A 21,534-nucleotide genomic window follows, 5' to 3' on the forward strand; every position below is an offset into this window, starting at 1 on the left:
GCAAACCTACACTCCAACTATTTATATAGATTAGCCTGAGCTTTTCAAAACGATCATCTAATTTTTAACGACACTTTTGTGTGCTTTATGTCTTGAAACCTGCCCTCTTTATTGAATTCCTCTAGTTTTGTGCCATGCTATATTTCAGATAACTTTTGTATCTGTAATACTTAAGACCTCTTGCCCTATAAGTTTTATAAGTCATAGAAAAGAGCATGTTGAGATAAGGATCTTGGCAAGCAGAACCTCATTAAACCACCCCTTCTTCCAGCTTCCCCCGGGGAGGCGGGGGAGGGGAGGGGGAGTACTGGGGGTTTCCAAGTGATGCTTTAGGCTTTCTAGCCGGAAGGCATTGTGAGGGCTAAGCCACCTTCACTCATCTTTATCCAAAACTACAGATAATTTTAAGACTCAAGGGTGATATTACTGTTGATCCTTTCTATAAATCCTAATTTGGTAATTCAGGACACCCCTTAAAAGAATAGTGTCGGTTATCAAATATCTCAGATGCACTGAATGAAGACTGTCAACTTGACTCCTACCTGTTAATAAGCCGATCTGGACTATGTCTGTTCCACAGATGGGTCACTTGATTTTAATTATATTTAACTTGATTTTAATTATATTTAACTTTGCCTGTTACTAGGTAGATGATACTTTTTTCTCTCTGTTTTATATTTTTCTTGAAAATCAACTCTTTTTCCCTCCATAGAGGACATTAAGAAGATTTAGCAGTTCTAACTTAGGGCTTGACTTGCCCCTGATGTCCCTGCCCTGCTTACCCCACACACAATCACACACATCACACACACACCACAGACACTTTCTCCCTTAACTCACGATAGATACTTTTTTTTTCCAACTGAGAATGCTTAACTAACAGTCACAGATGAGTTCATTCTTTTCCAGCTTTGAAAAAGAGGACTCTCACCTTAAGGGGAGGGGACAGCCTCTAATCCCTATGAGAAGGATACCAAAAAAACTGGGAACCCTGCTGGTAGTTACCTGATTGTTACTTTTACTTGTTGAACTTAGATGGTGTGCTACGTAAGTTCAGACTAGAACAAAGACCACTCTTTTAAACATTTAGACTCTTAAGCAAACCTGGGCAGAAAATAACACATCTGTCAGTGGATTCGCAAACACCCTCTAAAACTTTTCTCCAGGATCTCATCTCCTCTACTAAAGAAGTAAGTGCTACCCACCCACCCCCAACTTCTTTAGTTAGATCACGGATTTAACATCACGTCTTGAGAACAGTTTAGGTTTTCCAGAAAGACCAGAAACGGAAGACTTACATAAACATCAAATCACTGTTTTTCTAATTCCCAGATATGATAAAAAAATTTCATAGGCTGAAAATTAAGTAAATAAAGACGTAAGTATAAAAGCCTGTTTCCTTGACAACTCCCCTCCCCCAGCCCGCCGGTAATAGGGAAAAACCAAAACGGGGGTGAGGAGGGGTAGCCACGAAGCCAGGCTGCCTCTGAGCAGCCCCGGGCGAGAACCCGCGCGCGGAGAGCCACCGACGCGGGGCAAACACAAATAAAGCGATGGGTAGAGGGGATGCATTTGGTGTAGTCTTTTTGTGGTTGCCATAGAAACGCCAGAGACGGAAGAACATGTTGCCTGACACAAAAAGAGACCGATCGGTAACAGGAACCTTCGCACCGGCTTCATCTATTGCAGAGAAAATTCTTTCACCCGAGGCGGGGAGGTGGAGGGGGGTGGGGGAGGGTGGCTGGACAAGGGTGGGGAAATGAACCCCAGCGCAGCAGCTCGGCATCCCAAGGCGCACAGACACGCTCCCCCCGGCTGAGCACAAAGAGATGGTCCTTGTGCGGCGGCAAAGCCCCTCCACGTTCCCGCGGTCGCCTCACTTCCTTCTCCGCCTTCCTCGCCTCCTCTCGCTTACCTACCCCTTCCAGAGGTTTTAGGGAAATCCAGCCAAGGAGAGAAATAACGAGGGAGAGACAGAGGGGCGCACACATCCGCCACGCCCAGAGGTGAAGCCGCCTGCAAACAGCACGAACCGCAGATCCCTCCTTTCTGGCAGCCCTGGACACATGGACTTAGAGATCGGACACTGAAAGGGAGCAGGCTGGGGTGCAGAAATTGCCACTAGTTTACAGGCGTTGTAAGACAGCCAACACTGGAAAGAAAAAAGCGAGACTCCACCCATGGGGTGGACCCTTCGGGAAAGAAAAAAAAAAAGTGGTCCTCAGCTGACGTCTCTCCCCACCCCATGTCACTTCCTTTTAAAGCTACAATTTAGCAGTTACAAGGAGGGAGAGACGAGCTGCTGTAAAATGAGTCCCTCCCCCTCCCCTTGCAATTAATGTAAGGAAGTGCTTCGGTAGGCTTCACGTTTTCGATCTCTGGACGGAGAACCTGCCAGAATCGGAAACAAAGCCCGCTAGGTGGCCTTTTTCTTTCTCGCCCGCGCCTCACAAATCCTGTTGCATCCTTGTGCCGACATGGCTCCTCCAACCTCAGCTCGGACCGAGCCGGCCCCGGCTGGGCTGAGACCTGGAAACTGCCTCCTCTTGTGTTTGGTAAAAGACCCGCACTCTGTAATGCCCCCCTCACCTCTCACTGGTACGCGGTGCGGGAAGGACATTGCATTCCACTCGGAGGAGCCCCAAAGCACCTTCGACCAAATTATACTGAAAACTCCAGCGATCTGAGGTGTTAAGAACTGGGGAAAAGAGGCTTGGAGGTCGATGAATTTTCTCCCCGCAAAGCAGCCGCCAGGGTCGATTGCCTGCGCGCGCGCGCACCCCGGAACGCATGCACGTGGCATTGGCGCCCAGAGTTAGGGTCTGGGCAGACCTTAACAGCAGAATAGTGCCCTCGTAACTTTGAAAGAGGGCGGAGCTGTTGGATCCTCGGAAATGCCAGGTCCCCAACATGCCTTCAACACTCTTTCAGCCTCCAAAGAGTTAAGGTGTGTGCCCTTCAAATGCTCTCTATTAGAACCATCGGCACAAATAATATTGGGTATTAAAGTACGATTCCTGTGTTCACCCCCGTTCTTTAGATGTTTACAATCCACAGGGGGAAAAAAAATAAAATGTTCACAAATAACTAGACCATATTGCAGAATTACTAAGAGCTACCAAAGTGCTAAAAACAGCGTGCCATGATAAAACAGAAAGGGAAAGAGCTCTTTTTGGTTATGCTGAGGGGAAAAAAAAGCATTCATAATTCAGCAAACCGTGGTTTGGACTGGGTCCTACAGGGTGTGCTGTGTTTTGATGGTCTGTGATTGAAAGAGGGAAAGAGATGAATGGGGATGAACAGGAAGATTGAGAGGGATGAAGGCCATTAGAGGCATAAACAAGGACCAGAACAGGAAACCCATTTGTGTCAATGGTTTATTTTAATATTTCTGTGTAAATAAATTTGACCATGTAGACATGTTTATAAAAGATGTTTGCAAGAAGTTCTTGCAGCCAATGCAATTTAAAGAGTTCTCATGACTTTTCAGATTATGTTTTAAAATCCATTTGTTTCCAGTTTTTCAAAGCCCTTCTCAAGTAGAATTAGACTGATGGTTTTCCATATTCAAATTCTGAATGGGGATATATTTCAAAATCTGTGCTATATTAAGTGGCTCAGCTCGTAAAGAACCCGCCTGCTAATGTAGGAGAGGCAAGAGACGTGGGTTTGATCCCTGGTTGGGGAAGATCCCCTGCAGAAGGAAATGGCAACCCACTCCAGTATTCTTGCCTGGAGAATCCATGGACAGAGGAGACTGGTGAGGTACAATCCATGGGGTCGCAAAAAATCAGACACAACTGAGTGTGCTTGAATGTGTGCACACAAACACACACACACACAACTACCAGTGCAGCCAGTGATTTCAACAGAAACCATTTGAAATTAAAGTTTTTGACGGTTGCAAGTCTTATTCTGATCATAATACTTTTATGTCTTTATTCCATTAAGATTATCATTATTATGATGATTATTTTTGCTACTTTCACACTGCCTATTTAGGTGATGTTACTCACAATAGACTCAGTAGATATAGCTGGAAAATATGGGAGAAAAAAGACTACGTCTAAAAATTTAAAGTGGAAATACAACCTTCTAGAATTAAATCCTATAAGCTTTACTCAGGGTCCCTTTTAGAGACTCTCCTCATTTTAGACATCCTGATTTAGCTATTTCTATCTGAACAAAGAATTGTGAAAATTTCCAGATCACAATCTAACAATTCAGTTCAACAAATACTTTTTCAGTATCTGTGCTAGTTGCTGAAAATACAAAAACACAGACAAGACATGGGCATTGCCCCAAGGGGCTCAGTCTTAGGAAAGAAAGGACTGTAAACAGTTAAGATACAATGTAACAAGGACTTCCCTCCTGGCTTAGACTGTAAAGTGTCTGCCTACAACGCAGGAGACCTGGGTTCGATCCCTGATCCCTGTGTCAGGAAGATCCGCTGGAGAATTCCATGGACAGAGGAGCCTGGCAGGTTATAGAGTCAGAGCAACTAGAACAACAAGCAAATACATTCTCCTAGGTGTGTAGTGAGTTGAATAGCATTCCCGCTCCTCCCTAAATTTACATCCACACAAGACCTCAGAATGTGACCTTATTGGGTAATGTAATTAGCTAAGCTGTGTTGTGCTGGACGAGGATGAGACCTTAATCCAATGACTGGTGTCCTAGGAAACACACACTGTGCAAAAAGGTCACTGAACTGCTAATGATTTTTTTTCAGAACTGTGAGATTGAGGGTCGTTTTTATTTGCTTTTTGTATTTTATTGCATTTTGAAATTTTTCTACAATGAGTATTTACAACTTTTATATTAAAAATGATTATGATTAAAAAACAAAAGACTCAAGGTTTCTAAAGTCTTAGTGTTCTAGAACAATTTAGGACAGAAGCAAAGAATAATCGATGATGATTATAACATGTTTAATCCCCAAAAAGAAGTATCTTCAGAACCCTTTGTTAAAAGTTGAATATCACGTGTTTTAGAAAAGCTTATTTTAACCTAAATTCTGGTACTTAGAATGATAAATATCATGTATATAAAGTGTTAACTTACCTACCATATATTTAGCTGTCATGCTAGGTGGTTATCAATGACATTATTTCAAATAGCCTTTTCTCTTAACACACTGACAACATTTTTCTTTCTTTTCATTTGGCTTATGCTATAAACATGAACACAGTAGCTATATCCATATAAATCTGTATACACAGTTTAAAAATTTCCACAGTTATAAAATACAAACATATTACAGACTTGTGACTGTAATGACCTTATCGTATGCTGTATTAGGAATTGCTACTGTTTTGACGCAACAAAGAAAAGATGTAAATAATAAATTCAATTTGAAATTGGGGTCTTTAATCTTACATTTATAGTTGCATATTTTAAGCATTTCTAATTGAGTCTTACAAATATGTCACATAGATCACAACCAACCAGCAATCTCTTACGGTTATATTGCTATTATTACAATCATTTTAAGTACATTCAAATAACTCTAACTTTGCCTATCACTGGTGGTGTTAGTGGTAAATAAAGAACCTGCCTACTGATGCAGGAGACATAAGAGGCATGGGTTCAATCGCTGGGTCGGGAAGATCCCCTGGAGGAGGGGATGGCAACCCACTCCAGTATTCTTGCCTGGAGAATCCTCTTGGACAGAGAGAGGAGCCTGGCGGGCTACAGTCCTCAGGGTCGCAAAGAGTTGGACACGACTGAATGACTGAGCACACATGCATGAGGAAAGCACGGAGAATTAGGCAAGATTCCTTCCTGATCAATAATGATTACAACCTAAGTGAAGTGAATTTGCTCAGTCGTGTCTGACCCTTTGCGACCCCGTGGACTGTAGCCCACCAGGCTCCTCCGTGCATGGGATTCTCCAGGCAAGAATACTGAAGTGGGTTGCCATTTCCTTCTCTAGGGTCTCCCCCATTGCAGGCAGACGCTTTAACCTCTGAGCCACCAGGGAAGCCTGATTACAACCTAAGGCATTCCTCAAATACTGAGGTCCATTGACCAGCTCTCACTGTATCTTAACTCAGAATTTTTCTTGAAATCTCTTACAAATTGATCTCAGCTCCTTTCTCTTTGGATCGCTCAGAGTCTGTTCAGCCTGGCAGAGATGATCCTGGGAAGTCATTCATTCCCTCCTCCTGTATCCAGGCACTGAACTACTGGAAATCAAATGATGTGGGAGCAAATCTACCACAACAGTAGGAGCTGAATTCAAATCAGTTAATGCTCAACTCACGGGCAGCAAATGGAAAAAGATCCCAGCTTCACAATCTGATTTTAAAGGAAGGAAGTGTTAGTCACTCAGTTAGTGGAGTCTGCAATCCCGTGGACTGTAGCTCGCCAGGCTCCTCTGCCCATGGGATTCCCCAGGCTAGACCACTGGAGTAGGTTGCCATTTCCTTCTCAGGGGATCTTCCTGAAAAGAGATTGAACCCAGTTTTCCTGCATTTCAGGCAGATGTTTTACTGTCTAAGCCACCAGGGAAGCCCAGTTTTAAAGGATGTCATACAAAGAATACTAAGACTTAGCCCTCCCATTCTTTGCAGCCGAGTAGAAAGAAAGCACAGCACTTCAAGCGGTGTTCCACTCTGGGTGATTTTCAGCCCTTGTACTGTATATGTTGTGTGGTTTTTTTTAATTCATTAATTTTTTGTCTGCTTCCTGATAGTCATTGCATCACGCAGGATCTTTCATTGTGGCCTGTGAACTCTACAGTTCCCACGCTCGGGCTTAGCTGCTCTGAGGAATGTGGGCTCTTAGTTTCCTGGCCAGAAATCGAGCCCACGTGTGCTGCATGGCCCAGCGGATTCTTAAATCACTGAACCACCAGGGAGGTCACCATATTGTGTGATTTTTTTTTAAATTTTGATAAGTATGGGTTACCTTTATAAACAGAGAACTGAAGCATTTTTTTAAAATAAATATTGTTCTCACCTGATGACATAATGCTTTTCTTTTTTTAATATTTATTTTTATTTATTTATTTGGGTTGGATTTTTTAGCTGTAGCATTTGAACTCAGTTGCCGCATGTGGGATCTAGTTCCCCAGCCAGGGATTGAACCTGGGCCCCTGCATTGGAAGTGCAGAGTCTTAGCCACTGGACTACCAGGAAAGTCCCTCGATAACGCTTTTCTTTATTTGGCAAGTTATAGCCTAGTGGCACCTTGGTGTGTGTTAGTCGCTGAGTCGTGTCTGACTCCTTATGACCCCATGGACTATAGGCCACCAGGCTCCTCTGTCCATGGGATTCTCCAGGCAGAATATTGCAGTGGGTTGCCATACCCTTCTCTAGGGGATATGGCAGGCAGATTCTTTACCCTCTGAGCCACCAGGGAAGCCCAGGGGCACCTTGGAGGGTGATCTAATTCAAGTATGGCCTGATCCTGGACCATGAGGGTGGGAGCTTTTTAGAAATGCAGAGTCCAGGGCCCCGCCCCAGACCCAGTAAATTAGAAACTGCGTTTTCACAGCATCCCCAGGAAACGCACATGCACATGAGAGCTTGAGAAGTACTCGTCTGAGTCCCAATCTCTCATTTTACAGAAGACACTTCAGGTCCAGGAAGGCTGAGTCTGCTTGCCCTGGGTTCCCCAGCAAACAGGAAACAGAACTGAAACAAAGCCGCAGTTTTTAGTGATTCCCCACCTTGGGATTCTTTCTGCCGTATTTCTCCGGCTTTCAGAAGAAAAGCAGGTCTGAAAGAAAACCTATTGGCATCAAAATGTTAAAAAGAGAATTTCTACTTGAACTCATGTTCATTATTCTAAGTGTAGTTATTAAACGTCCATCTATACTCCATACATTTGAGTTTGTGCTTAGTTTTACCCAAAGAAAATTAATCTTGGAATTTGGCAACTATCAGAGGAAAGTTGGCAAAAGAGCAAATGACATCTTTTCTCCATGATCACTCATTTCATCTTGGTTTCAGGCCAAAGCCAAGTCTAGTTGAATAAAACCTAGCTCCACGACTGATTTGTAAGAGGCGACAGAAAGGAAAATGGGCTCCACAGGCCCCCTTGTTTCTGCTTCGCCACTTTCCAGTCTGCTTGTTCCTCATCCAGCTACCTTTGCCAAAGGGAGCTTTGCAAATAAAAATAAGAGAATGTGGCTCTCCCCTCTCCCATCTCTGTCCTTGGGCGCATGAGCATCCCCTGTATAAGTTTTCCTTTGAGTTACTTACAATAGACTCGTAATTCTTCATTTAACTTTTTGGAGCCTCAGCTTCCTCCTACGTCCAATTCATGGAGTGACTGTGATGTTTACATGAGACAGTGTGTGTGGAGCACCTAAAATATCGTAGAACCTCCAAAACCACTGTCATGCTTTTCTCTGTCCTACCCGATTCACTGGATTTCCCAGGTGGCGCTAATGGTAAAGAACCTGCCTGCCCGTGCAAGACACATAAGAGAAAGGAGTTGGATCCCTAGGTCGGGAAGATCCCCTGGAGGAGGGCATGGCAACCCACTGCAGTATTCTGGCCTGGAGAATCCCATGAACAGAGGAGCCTGGTGGCTACAGTCTGTAGAGTCACGAAGAGTCAGACACGACTGAAATAACTTAGCAGACACGCACACGCCTCATTCATTAAAATACAGATGACTTTCAGATCCATATATTCGATTGGCCTCTGTCTTCTAAACCTCAGACCCATTTACCTAATTAGCTGATGGATATCTCCAGGAAGACATACTAAAATGCCAAGTGCTCAGTCGCTCTGTTGTGTCCGACTCTTTTCGACCCCATGGACTGCAGCCCACCAGGTTCCATGGGAGTCTCCAGGCAAAAAATACTAGAGTGAGTTGCCGTTTCTTCTCCAGGGGCATCTTTCTGACCCAGGGATTGAACACATGTCTCTGACGTCTCCTGCATTGGCAGGCAGATTCTTCCACACTGAGACACCTCAGGGAAGCTAGCCATCCTAAAGGCTTCTGCAATTGGACGCTTCCGAAAACTTTTGACCCCAAGCTAGCCAGCGTTCTGCAGTCCTTTCGGCAAGTTTCTGGTTCCCTATTGTGGTGAAAGGTGACGCCAGAGTTACCTGATTCTTTCCAATTCCTCTTGTAATCTTTCTCCCCACACCATGCCCACACCATCCTGTTAATCCTCTTCTCAAAGACGTTTACCAATAGCCCTCTCCCCTGGTGCTGCTCAGGACTTCTCTCCTGGTTGTCTGCCAAAAAAAAAAAAAAAACCCGCTTCAGATTTTTTCAGTACACCAAGTCCCCACATAGGAACATTCAAGTTGCAAACTTTCAAAGATGCAAACATGCCTTTGCACATCCAGTCACATATTTCTTCACGTGTCTGGTGCACACGGTCACATGCACACATCCTCTGCAGGGGGCCGCACTTCGCTGTTCAGCACAGTGGGAAAGAATCCACCTCCCAAGGCAGCAGTTGCAGGAGACTTGGGTTCAATCCCCAGTCAGGAAGATCCCCTGAAGGAGGAGATGGCAACCCGCTCCTGAATTCTTGCCTGGAGAATTCCATGGACAGAGCAACCTGGCGGGCTACAGTTCTCGGGGGTTGCAAAGAGCTGGACACGACTGAAGGACTGAGCGTGTACACACACACACACGTACACACACACACACTCACACACACACACACACACACACACACACACACTGTATAGAGTACATTAGTACAGTGTCTTTAGTTCAAGCCCAGGATGTTTGGAAGCAAGCATAAAAGCAGCAGCGGAGTAGCTGGTACCACTGTACTTTTCAAGGTCTGTACTGTAAGATTAGAAATGTTTTCTCTATTTTTTTGCGTATTGTTTGTGTAAAAATTATTATAAACCTATTACAGTGCAGTACTATACAGCCAATTGTGTTAGCCGGGTGCCTTGGCTAACTTTGTTGGACTTACGAACACAGTCTTGAAATGAAACTGGTTCGTAGTAGGGGACTTACTGTGTAAAACTTTAACTCCTTTGGGTTACATGCAATGCCCTTTATGATCCGGCCCTACTCTCCCTCCAATCTCGCGTCTCCCTTCAATCTCCTCTCTTTCCGTACCCCTCCAAGGATCACCCTTCTTTCACCGTTCACCAGCTGACTTCACTCTCTCAAGCCTCCAAGACTTATTGACTACCTCCTCCAGGAAGCCCTCAACTCTTTAAAAGGAAAACCAGTCCGAGTGTATCTGTATTAATGCCCTTTACGAAATGACATCCAATTGGCTGTTGTTTCTATAGGTTTATTCTTGCCTAGCTTGTGAGGTTAGGATCTTTGTTTTCAAAGAGCTGACATGTCAAAGGCCTTTGTAAATACTCACTGCATCGGAGACATCATCACCAGGTCTCCTTTTTCCAAGGGGTAACTGGGACTCTGTTTCCACTTCTGTAACTCAAAGTAGTTTCTTTTGAGCAATCCTTTTTATCCTTATTTTCGTATGTTAGAAATACATTCAAGAGAAAGCTTTGACTCTACAGAGTCACCTCCCTCGTTTTCACATATTGTGCTCTTTTCAGTTTTTGTTCGTATGCAGGCATACTTTCAAAGTAAAAGTCACTCAGTCGTGTCCAACTCTTTGGGACCCCGTGGACTATACAGTCCATGGAATTCTCCAGGCCAGAATACTGGAGTGGGTAGCCTGTCCCTTCTCCAGGGCATCTTCCCAACCCAGGGATTGAACCCAGGTCTCCTGCGCTGCAGGCGGATTCTTTATCAACTGAGCTATCAGGGTAGGCATAGTTTATTTCCCTGTGTCGTACCAGTGAAGAAACTTCCATCACATTTTTGTTTCACGCATCCTAAACAGATTTCTTTTCTGGAAAATTCTGTATTGTATTGATTTGTGGCCGTGCTGGGTCTTCATCGATGTGCAGACTTTTCTCCAGCAGCAAGCGGGGGCTATCACTGCAGCGCCAGGGCTTCTCACGGCAGTGGTTTCTCTTGTTGCAGAGCATGGGCTCTCGGACCCACAGGAGTTGTAACCCAGGAGCTCAGCAGTTGCAATTCTTGGGCTCTAGAGGACAGGTTCAGGAGTTGGGGCGCAAGGGCTTAGCTGTTCCAAGGCACGTGGGATCTTCCTGGGTCAGGGATCACACCCATGTCTCCTCCATTGGCAGGTGGATTCTTCACCACTGAGCCACCTGGGAAGCCTGGCCACTGTCTCCTGCCATGTAATTGAACACGTCTCCCCTTGTTCCGAGTGTGCTGCTGCTGCTGCTGCTGCTAAGTCACTTCAGTCGTGTCTGACTGTGCGACCCCATAGATAGTAGCCCACCAGGCTCCTCCGTCCCTGGGATTCTCTAGGCAAGAACACTGCAGTGGGTTGCCATCTCCTTCTCCAGTGCATGCTAAGTCACTTCAGTCGTGTCCGACTCTGTGCAACCCCAAGGACAGCAGCCCACCAGGCTCCTCTGTCAAAGGAATTCTCTAGGCAAGAGTACTGGAGTGGGTTGCCATTTCCTTCTCCATGTTCTGAGTGTGCTGACATGGAAAGAGGGTGGGCTTTTGGAGAAAACACAGCTGGGTCAGGACCCTGGCGGAGGAGATTTAATCCTGTTGCAGCTGCATGCAGCCTTTCCCGAGGAGGAGAGCTGAGAGGTAGGGGACCCCTCGAGACAATCAGGAAGACGGAAGCACGCCCTGCCTGCCTTACCCCACAGACCCACCCACATCCCACACCAGGGCGGGAAAGTCTGGAGGACTTGAGCCTCGCTCCAAGTTGAAGCTGCCAGGCACGCCAGCCAGACAGCTCCCCAAGGACCCTGTGGCCCAGGGCAGTGGACGTGGCCAGTGCCCAGAGGCAGATCTGGGGCAGCTGGCTGAGCAGGGACCTTTGCCAGAGGAAAAAGGGGAGGAGAGGGGCAGGGGACTCAACACAGCCAAAGTGGAAGAGAAACGGGCATGCCTCAGGGAAGAGAGTGATGCCCGCGTGGGGCTGACCGCCCTGCGTGTCCGCCTGCCACTCCGACACCGCTCTGCTTCTAGCCGAGCTGCGTTTGTCCCCCGAGGTTTGCTGTGAGCGACCCCCCCACCCCCGCACCCTTCGCTGTGCAGGGACCCAGGCACCTCCTGCAGTGACCCAGGCATTGGCAACACCTGCCCCTAAACCCGCAGCTGCTGCTTCTCTCCTCGGTAGTCTTGGCTCCGCTCCCACCAACTGTGTTTTTCCTGGCTGGCCACCGAGAAGCAGGCCTTGGGGATGTTTTCCTCCAGTTGCTGTGCTTTGCCTCAGATTTTCCAAATCCTGCTCAGGAGGTTGTTCCATTGACTCGGGCAGAATGGCTTTATCCCTCATCCTGGGTCTGGGTGCCTGCACTGCCAGCCCTGGAGTTCTTGGGACCGACTCACTCAGTGATGCTGGGTCCCCACTGAGTGACCGAGGAGCTTAGTCCTTGCCCTCGGAGAGAGCCAGGTTTCGCCTTTGACCAGCACGTGAATCGTGTGAGAGCAGGTCTCCGAGTGCTCGCATCCCTTCCCTGAAGTCTGCGGCCTGTGGTTTACTCATGCTGTATTTCCCACGAGCTGGTGTTCAGTTACCTTCGTGCATTTCTTCTGCGTGGACCTCCAGGCTCCAAGCGCTGACTGCGTAGGAGGTGGGTTTTCTCGTGCCCCCACCCTGAGCTGGTCCCAGCAGCGAGGGCAAGAGGAATATCCCAAAGGCTTTGAAAACCGATTCTTTGCTGACATGAAACGGAGGGTCTGAGTTATTTGTTTCTAAGAGCAACCTCTGAGTGGGGATCTTAACCAAGGTTTAGTTAAATTTTGAGATAAACCTTTTCAAACCAATTGTATAGTTTGGGGCCTAAAAAATGAATCCAGGGCTGCGAAAACTCTGTTTAGGAAGAAGCTGTATCCTTCCCTGTCCCCACACCTGTCACTATCCGCTCCCTCCCAGCTTTTCTTTGTGAACTTAGCACTGTCTGTCTTTTTATAGAATATTTTTCAAAACGATTGCATCCTGTGAATGGAAAGAGAAGAAACTCAACAACATAACAGATTCACTAATGGGTCGACGAAGAGACCAAGTACTGAACAAGGAGCAGAGAGTACGAGGATTGGAAAAGTGTCATTCGCTTCAGTCATGTCCGACTCTTTGTGACCCCCATGGACTGCAGCCCTCCAGGCTCCTCTGTTCATAGGATTTTCCATGAGAAAATTCTTTCCAGAGAAGCACACTGGAATGGGTTGCCATTCCCTTCTCCAGGGGATCTTCCCAAGGTGGGGATCAAACCCAGGTCTCCTGCATTGCAGGCAGATTCTTTATTGTCTGAGCCACAAAGGAGAAATGAAATCTGCAAAGCATCGGCCCTGGTGGGTGCAGCTTCCATAGCCTCAGACTCAGCTAGGCAGAGGGTTGACTGCACTTTGCCATCTTATGTAAGAGACTTGGGCATCTTGGGAGTCTGGTATCTCCGGAGCTCCTGGAACCCAGAGTCCCCTGCTCACCTTTCTCCTCTGGCAACGTGTAGAAATCAAATTCCAGAAGGGTCTAATATAACGTTCGAATTAATGAGTTTTGCAAGGTCACCGTGCTGACACCCATGGTGCTGCGTGTCATATGACAGAGGTATTTTCCAAAGACGCCCACAGCAACCTCTTCTACCCACACAGTCCTCTGCAGTGTGACCTTACCCCTCCCCTCTCAAGGGATGGGGCTTCCTTCCCATCCCCTCAAATCTGAGTGACCCAAAGAAGGGTGCTGCAGAAGGGTACGCAGAAGTGGTGCTGCGTACCTCCAAGCTTCAGTGCGGGGAGGCGGAGAGCTTCTGGAAGGGCTGGCTCTGCAGGGTGGGCCTCGGGGCTCTCCCTCTCAGAACCAACGCCGAGCTGTGAGACGGCTCGTGAAGGGGTCTATGACCCGTCCCCGAGGTGGCCCGGCACCCCATATGTGAGCAGAGAAGCTTCCAGATGCTTCCCCCAGCCATTTGAGCCACCCCCACTTTCACAGCCAGGGACAGAGGGGTGACATTCTCCTGGTGCCTTGTCCCACTTGCTCATTCACAGACGCCACAGGCATCACAGAAGTGCTGCCATTTCACAACGTGAAGCTTAGGTGGTTTGTCACACAGCTCAGGAGGATCAAAACACACACTAATCGTGAACCGTTAGAAAAATGATGCTCAAAACAAAAGTATCTACAATAGCTTTAAAAACTCAAATAATTAAGGATGAATCTAATGACAGATGTGTAAGATTTTACACGGGAAGTTTAGTTGCTAAGTTGTGTCTGAGTTGCAGCTCCGTGGACTGTAGCCCACCAGTCTCCTCTGTCCATGGGATTCTCCAGGCAAGAATACTGGAGTGGGTTGCCATTTCCTTCTCCAGGGGATCTTCCCTAACCAGGGATCAAACCCAGGTCTCCTGCTTTGCAGGCAGATTCTTTCCCAACTGGGCTTCCAGGGAAGCCCCATAAAACTCTACATAGAGAAAGCAGAGAAGGTTTAAGTGAACAAAGGACTGTACCATAGACACAGATTCAAGTATTCATATAAAATGTGCAAATTTTCTCTAACCTGATCTGTAGTTTGATGCAATCCTTTCAAAGTCAGCAGATGTGAGGGTGTTTCTAATCCTTGTATGGAAATGCAAAGAGTCAAGGAGAAGAAGGAAAGAGGACCCGGTCTTCAGACCCCAGAGCTTGGGGCACGTATTATATAGCTGCACTGATTGAAGCAGTGCAAGAATAGAAAACTGACCAAGGAAACCAAACAGAAAGCCCAGAAATAGACCTCTGCATTTCTGGGCATTTGATTTATGATGATGGCAGCATCACGGGGCAGCAGGAAAAGAATAGTCAGTAAGAAATTAATAAGGTGTTAATTTGCTGAGTCAGTTAGAAAAACCGCACAAAAACTAAAACTCGACTCTTTCTTCATACCATACACAGATGTCATTCCCGGGTGCATCAAGATTTACCTTGGGAGAGGGAAAATTCTCCTAAACAGGACTCAAAAAGGAAAAGACTAAGAAACTGGATGACCCCCAAACAAAGCTCTGTTTTCAAAAGTTAGGATTAAGAGAGTCAAAAGACAAGCTACAAAAACAAGAAGGTGTTCATTATATAAATGATTAACAAAGGGCCCTTATCCAGAATGGGCTAAAATATTCTTCAAACCAGTAAGAAAAAGTCAACCTCATAGAAAAAGTGTGAAGAATATGAATCGGCACTTCACAAAAGAGAATGTTCAAATCAACACAAACTTGAAAAGATCATCAACCTCGCTACTACACACCCGTCAGAATGACTACCAAACAGAGGGTGAAATCTACCTGTTGTTGACAAGACCCGTGAAGCCAGGGCACAAACACTCCTGGAGGGAGGTAAAGAGACACAGCCACTTTGGCAAGTGGTGTCACGGGTCCTAATAAAGTCGAAGATGTTCAGCGCCTGCGATCCAGCAATTCTACCCTTAGGGGAACGCTTGGGGGAAACGCACACACAACATTCAATAGTCTTCACGGCGGCTTTATGTGTGGTAGTGAGCAGCAACCTGATGCACAGCAGAACCGAACATATGGAGAACGTGCACAGGAAGCGTGGCACGCTCAGACTCTAAGATACCGTTCAGCAAAGGACATGAATGGAACTCAGCTGAATGCAACCACATGAAAAGATACCGCAAATACAATCTGACCACAGAAGCTAGAAACCAGAGATGACCTACTCTGTAATTTCACTGATAAGTTCAAAACCGGGGAAAACTAGCCTCCATGCTGTAGGTCAAGATGTGTTCTGAGCCTATGTGGTTTCTTTGGAGCTGTGGGAGGGGACCTCTGGAGAAGGGGGGAATGAGAAGGGGGCTCCTGAGTACTGGTGATGCTGTTTCTTGTTCTGTAGTCATATGGGTGGATTCACTTAGGAGAAGTTCACTGACGTGTATACACTTAGATTTGATGCCCTTCTCCATTTGTAGGGAGATTTTTTAAAAAGCCGAAAAAAAACTATTCACCCCAATTTGTCCACCTGTTATCCAAAAGAAAACTTGAGATTGCCTCTCAAAAGTCACAGAGTTCATGCTCTTGCAGCCCCATATTAATCTGTTCAAGGTACCCAGGAATGGAACTGATTCTTAATGTGGTTTATGAAAAGGGCTTCAGCAAAAGCATCATAGGTAAGCATGGCTGAATGTGATCTCTATAGACTACAGTAGTTTGTCTTTGTTGGGAGATGCCTTGTAATTAGTTGTTTTTCTCATGTTTTGACTCCTTCCTTTATTGTAAGGATGTGTCCGATAAGTTTACTATTTATAGCAACAACAGAAATATACGTATTATCATGTCTCTGCTACAAACACCAACCCTTTGAAGGTGCGTGTACTTGTGGACTTAGTTGTGTCCAACTCTTTGCAACACCATGGACTGTAGCCCACCAGGCTCCTGTGCCCCTGAGATTTCCTGGGCCAGAATACTAGAGTGAGTTGCTGTTTCCTTGGCTTCCCTGGTGGCTCAGAGGTTAAAGCGTCTGCCTGCAATGCGGGAGACCTGGGTTCCATCCCTGGGTAGGGAAGATCCCCTGGAGAAGGAAATGGCAACCCACTCTAGTCTTCTGGACTGGAGAATCCCATGGACGGAGGAGCCTGGTGGGCTACAGTCCACGGGGTCACAAAGAGTCGGACATGACTGAGCGACTTCAGTTTCACTTTCTCCGCTTTGAAGGCCAATTGCAGAATCCAGTCTGGTTCTGGGAAGAGGTTGTGTCTTCCGTTCACACAACCTGGACTGAACAGTACGTTGCCCGAAGTGTTTGTCGCTTTAAGGTTACAGGCTGTTCCTGTGTTGTCATTGTGGCAACAGCGTTACCTAGCCAAGGTAGCGATGTTTCACGTGTAAACTCCTGATTCCTAAACTTTCACTGAAGCAAAACTGCTCCCAAGGCAAATGAGCTCCACCTTGCCTGGGAAATCTAGTTCCAGCTGAACTGTTTTCTTAAGACCCAGCAGCCTGCATCAGTCACTTTCTTCCTGAAGGATGAAAGTGCCTACAATTGATTGTGTACTCACTGCACTCCGGGCACCATTCTACGTACATTACATTTGTATTTCATGTATGTTTTCAACACCCCTTTGGCAAAGCATGCCTATTTTATAGAAAAGGAGACTGAGGCTCAGGGAAGCGGAGAATTTCCCAGAGGGAAGCCGAGCTGGACTGTCATCAGTCAGCCGGAGTGAAGCCTGGGCTTGCCACCCTGTCGTTCCGCCTAGGATCATTCCCGGAGGCTGTTATGGGAGGGTGGCAAGGGCCTGTGATTTTCGTCAGGATGAGTAAGTCACTTCAGCAAGCAACTGCCTTCATTTCTTCCTTGATCTCATCCCCTAAAACGTTCCTGAACTAACATTGACAGCCTCACCCAGGAAAGTAATTATTGGCCTCCAAGTGGTGATACTTAACAGCCCCATTTGCAGTGAGACTCATTTTGACACATTCTATTGCTATCCTGGGTCACCTTGTGGGTCGTTACCCCTTAGACGTGGACAAGAATTATTGGGCAAGAATACTGGAGCGAGCTGCCATTTCCTACACCAGAGGATCTTCCCAACCCAGGAATATAACCCATGTCTCCTGCCTAGGCAGGCTGATCCTTTACCAGTGCGCCACCTGGGAAGCCCATGGAAAGAAAGCCCACCAGAAAAGAAAGTGAAAGTGAAGTCACTCAGTCATGTCTGACTCCTTGCGACCTCATGGACTGTAGCCTACCAGGCTCTTCCGTCCATGGGATTTTTCCAGGCAAGAGTACTGGAGTGGGTTGCCATTTCCTTCTCCAGAGAATCTTCCTGACCCAGAGATCGGACCCAGATCTCCTGCATTGTAAGCAAGATGCTTGACCACCTGCGCCACCAGGGAAGTCCTATGGAACATGGGAGGCCTAATTAAATTTGAATGCAGGTAAAGAGCTCTGGGGCTTCCCTGGTGGCTCAGCTGGTGAAGAACCCGTGTGCAATGTGGGAGACCTGGGTTCCATCCCTGGTTTGGAAGATCCCCTGGAGAATGGAAAGGCTGCCCAATCCAGTGTTCTGGCCTGGAGAATCCCATGGACTGTATAGTCCCTGGGGTCACAAAGAGTTACTTTCACCTTCACTTTCAAAGAGCTTTGAGCATATGCTTCATGCACCATTTACTTGTTGACCAAGTAAAGTAAATTTTTGGCACCATGCAATATTTGGGACATATTTATTCTAGAATTATGAGTTGTTCATCAGATTCAGATTGAACTGGGAGTTCTTCCTGCGGTTTGCTGAGTTCGGCCGTGCTTCACGGGGAGCAATAGCAGGGAGGGTGGGGGTGGGGTGGGGCTAAGCCCTGGGCCTGAAGCTGTAAGAGGCTGGGAGAAGGGAAGGGACAGGGAACAGGACAAAGAGAGACAGACGAGGCAGGAAGGGAACCACCTGAGGGTGCGGGGTCCTGGAGCCTGGAGGCTCCGCTGCCCTCCAGGAAGACAAGGACGGGGCGCTGGATTTGGTGATGGGGAAGCTGCGGGCAGCCTGACAGCAGCCGCCTTCAAGCACACAAGCATTTTGTGACGCTGTGTGACCAGTGGTTACAGATTAGGGCTGTTCGTCTGATGGGGCCTGAATGCCGGCCGTGAGGTCAGGGCGCTGGGCTGATGACATTGACCTTTGTGCGCCGGAGACTCCTCCTACCTGGAATATGCCCTTGAGGACCACAGAGCGGGGTTTTCGGCAGGTTCACTGGACACCTCCCTTGGCAAAGGTGACCTGTTTGCGGACATGGAGTCGCTAGTGATGAGCAGGGATGCGCGCTGTGAGAACAGGGAGGCTGCCTGCCCGGGGAAAGGACCCCAGGGCTGACCTGTCCCACCCAGCTTCGTTTCGAAGGAGCTCAGGGAAGCCAGACAGCAACTCAGCGGGGAACCACAACGACGCATGAGAGAGGGTAGCTGGGTACCCACCGCACATGGGGCCACTTTCCAAAGCTCAAAGTTCAGACCCTTTTTCCCCCTGGGAGAAAAAGCAGCAGTGGTACCGCTTGAACCCTTCATTCTCTTACAATGGGGTTGTTACCACTTTTGCTGAGTCCCTTCATTGAAGAAAAACCAGCATTTTTTTTTTCCCCCAACTGAAAGCAATGAGGTGCAGGCACTGGGTCACATTCCCGGAGCAGGACTTCTTTCTTAGAGTCAAAATCCAAAAGAAATGGACAAAGACAAACGTTCGATACACAGCTTGACCATCACTGCGCTGAAATCTGAAAATAGCCCTGAACGTGGGAGGCGAGAGGATTTTCATCCAGTGTCGCCCGGACACAAGGCATCTCCAGCTTCAACAGAACCCAGGGCTGCAGCTCAAAGGAACACCCTCCTCCCTTTTCACAGCCCGGAGCTCATCTCCATCCAAATGATATCATGACTGGGAACCCCAGTCAGCCTTTGATATCAGGAAATGAGCTACAGAATACGACTGCTCACGACTGCCAACAGTTAGCGGTGTTCTACTTGATTATTTTCTTTAAAGACAATATTTATTTAGCCATAAAAAAGAATGAAATGGCGCTGTTTGCAGCAACAAAGACGGACCTAGAGATTATCATACTAAGTGAAGTCAGAAAGAGAGAGACAGATATCACACGATATCACTTCTATGTGGAATCTTAAAAAAAAAAAGACACAAAGGAACTTATTTACAAAACAGAAATAGACTCACAGGCATAGAAAACAAATTTCTGGTTACTGAAAGGGAAAGGGGGGATAAATTAGGGATTTGGGATCAACAGATACACACTACTGTATGTGAAATGAACAACACGGTCCTGCTGGATAGCAAAGGGAACTATATTCAATATCTTGTAATAACCTAAGTGTGTGCTAAGATGCTTCAGTCGTGTCTGACTCTTTGTGACCCCATGGACTGTAGCCCGCCAGGCTCCTCTGTTCATGGGATTCTCCAGGCAAGAATACTGGAGTGTGTTGCCATTTCCTTCTCCAGGGGATCTTCCTGATTCAGAGATCAAATCCAAGTCTCGGCTGTCTCCTGTATTGCAGGCGGATTCTTTACCACTAGTGCCATCTGGGAAGCCTTGTAATAAACTATAATAGAAAAGAATCTGAAGAAGTATATATATATGTGTGTGTGTGTGTGAGTGAGTGTGTGTATGTACATATGAATCACTTTGCTGTACACCTGAAATATTATGTCAACTGTATTTCAATTTAAAAAATTAAATTAAAAAGACAGTATTTACTCTCACAACAGTGTGACTGAGTATATAATCTATCTACTTAAATCTAAATTCATTTTGTTTTTATAAGTCATCTCCCCCAAGAAACTCAGTGACACAGCTTTGAAAAATAACTTGCACAGATCTCTGTAAGTTATTGCGTGACTATCTCTGAAAGCTTTTCGTGTATTGTACATTTAATCAGATAGGGAGGTCTGGTTAATTGCACTGCTGTTCTTTTCAAAATTAATCAAGACAATAAAGCAACTAGACTCCAGTGGAAATTAATTTTAAATAAATAAAAATGAGTTGTGCCGCAGCCACTGAAGCCCACACGCCTACAGCCTGTGCTCTGCCACAACAGAAGCTGCCACAATGAGAAGCCCACGTGCCACGACTAGAGCGTAGCCCCCACGCTCCGCAGCCAGAGAAAGCCTGCACACAGTAACGGAGACCCAGAGCAAGCAAAATAAAACAAATAATAGACACGAAGAAATAAAGATTGCAGTAAAATAGATGAGAAACACTTCGTACTTATATACTATGAAAATACACTTATTTTGGTGCAGCTGGTTCCTAAATCTAATGTGTCTAATATATTCTTTCTGACATCTGCTGCTGGTGGTTTGGTGGTTTAGTCACTAAGTGTGTCTGACTCTTTGCAACCCCATGGACTGTAGCCCCACCAGGCTCCTCTGTCCACGTGATTCTCCGGGCAGGAATACTGGGGTGGGTTGCCATGTCCTCCTCCATTTCTAACATCTAATGATTTTTGAATACGTGCTCATTATCATCTTCCCCGCAGTGAAGTGATGCGCCGGATCGGCACACAGGCTGCCAGCTCAACTTTTTATTTACATTAGAGCAGCAGTTCCCAAGCTTCAGCGTACCCCAGGATTGTCTGTGGGGCTGGTTACGTCACAGAGTTCTGGGCCCCACCCCCCACCCCAGTTTCTGATCCAGTAGGTCTGGGCGGAGCCTGAGATCTCACCCCTCTACGCAGTTCCCAGGTGAAGCCAGTGCTGCTGGGCTGGAGAAGGGTGGTCCATCTGTAAGGAAGGTCTCCAGGGTGCACCAAGCAGGGACCCCAAAGAGCATCTGAGCCCAGCTCCCCCTTTACAGCTGAGAAACAACACAATGAAGGAAGGTCAGGTCAGTCCAGGCCTAGGGCATTCATTAGACTTAGTGTGTTAGTTGCTTAAGTCGTGTCTGACTCTTTGCAACCCCATGGACTGTAGCCCGCCAGGCTCCTCTGTCCATGGGGTTTCCCACGCAAGAATACTGGAGTGGGTTGTCATTTCCTTCTCCAGGGGATCTTCCCCACCCAGGAACTGAACCCATGTCTCCTGCATTGTAGGAAGATTCTTTACCATC

The 21,534-nt window shown here is 46.8% G+C and overlaps 1 protein-coding gene and 1 non-coding gene across 4 annotated transcripts in view; both read right to left on the reverse strand.

Moving 5' to 3' along the window:
• AGPAT4 (1-acylglycerol-3-phosphate O-acyltransferase 4) overlaps window positions 1–21,534 on the reverse strand; it is a 1,411,158-nt gene that overhangs the window by 133,936 nt on the left and 1,255,688 nt on the right. Inside the window, exon 15 of one of the 3 annotated variants that reach the window (XM_070795610.1) lies at window positions 9,069–9,200. In XM_070795610.1, coding sequence (XP_070651711.1) covers window positions 9,069–9,200 — 132 coding nt within the window. Of the gene's footprint in view, window positions 1–1,915; window positions 2,164–9,068; window positions 9,201–21,534 lie in introns of those variants that run through there. The other 2 variants (XM_019967665.2, XM_070795613.1) reach the window with 2 other exon arrangements.
• TRNAG-UCC (transfer RNA glycine (anticodon UCC)) lies at window positions 7,071–7,142 on the reverse strand. The gene has a single exon. It is a non-coding gene; the product is annotated as a tRNA-Gly (tRNA).

Source organism: Bos indicus, chromosome 9, assembly GCF_029378745.1.
Source record: "Bos indicus isolate NIAB-ARS_2022 breed Sahiwal x Tharparkar chromosome 9, NIAB-ARS_B.indTharparkar_mat_pri_1.0, whole genome shotgun sequence".
In the NCBI taxonomy this organism is placed as follows: Eukaryota; Metazoa; Chordata; class Mammalia; order Artiodactyla; family Bovidae; genus Bos; species Bos indicus.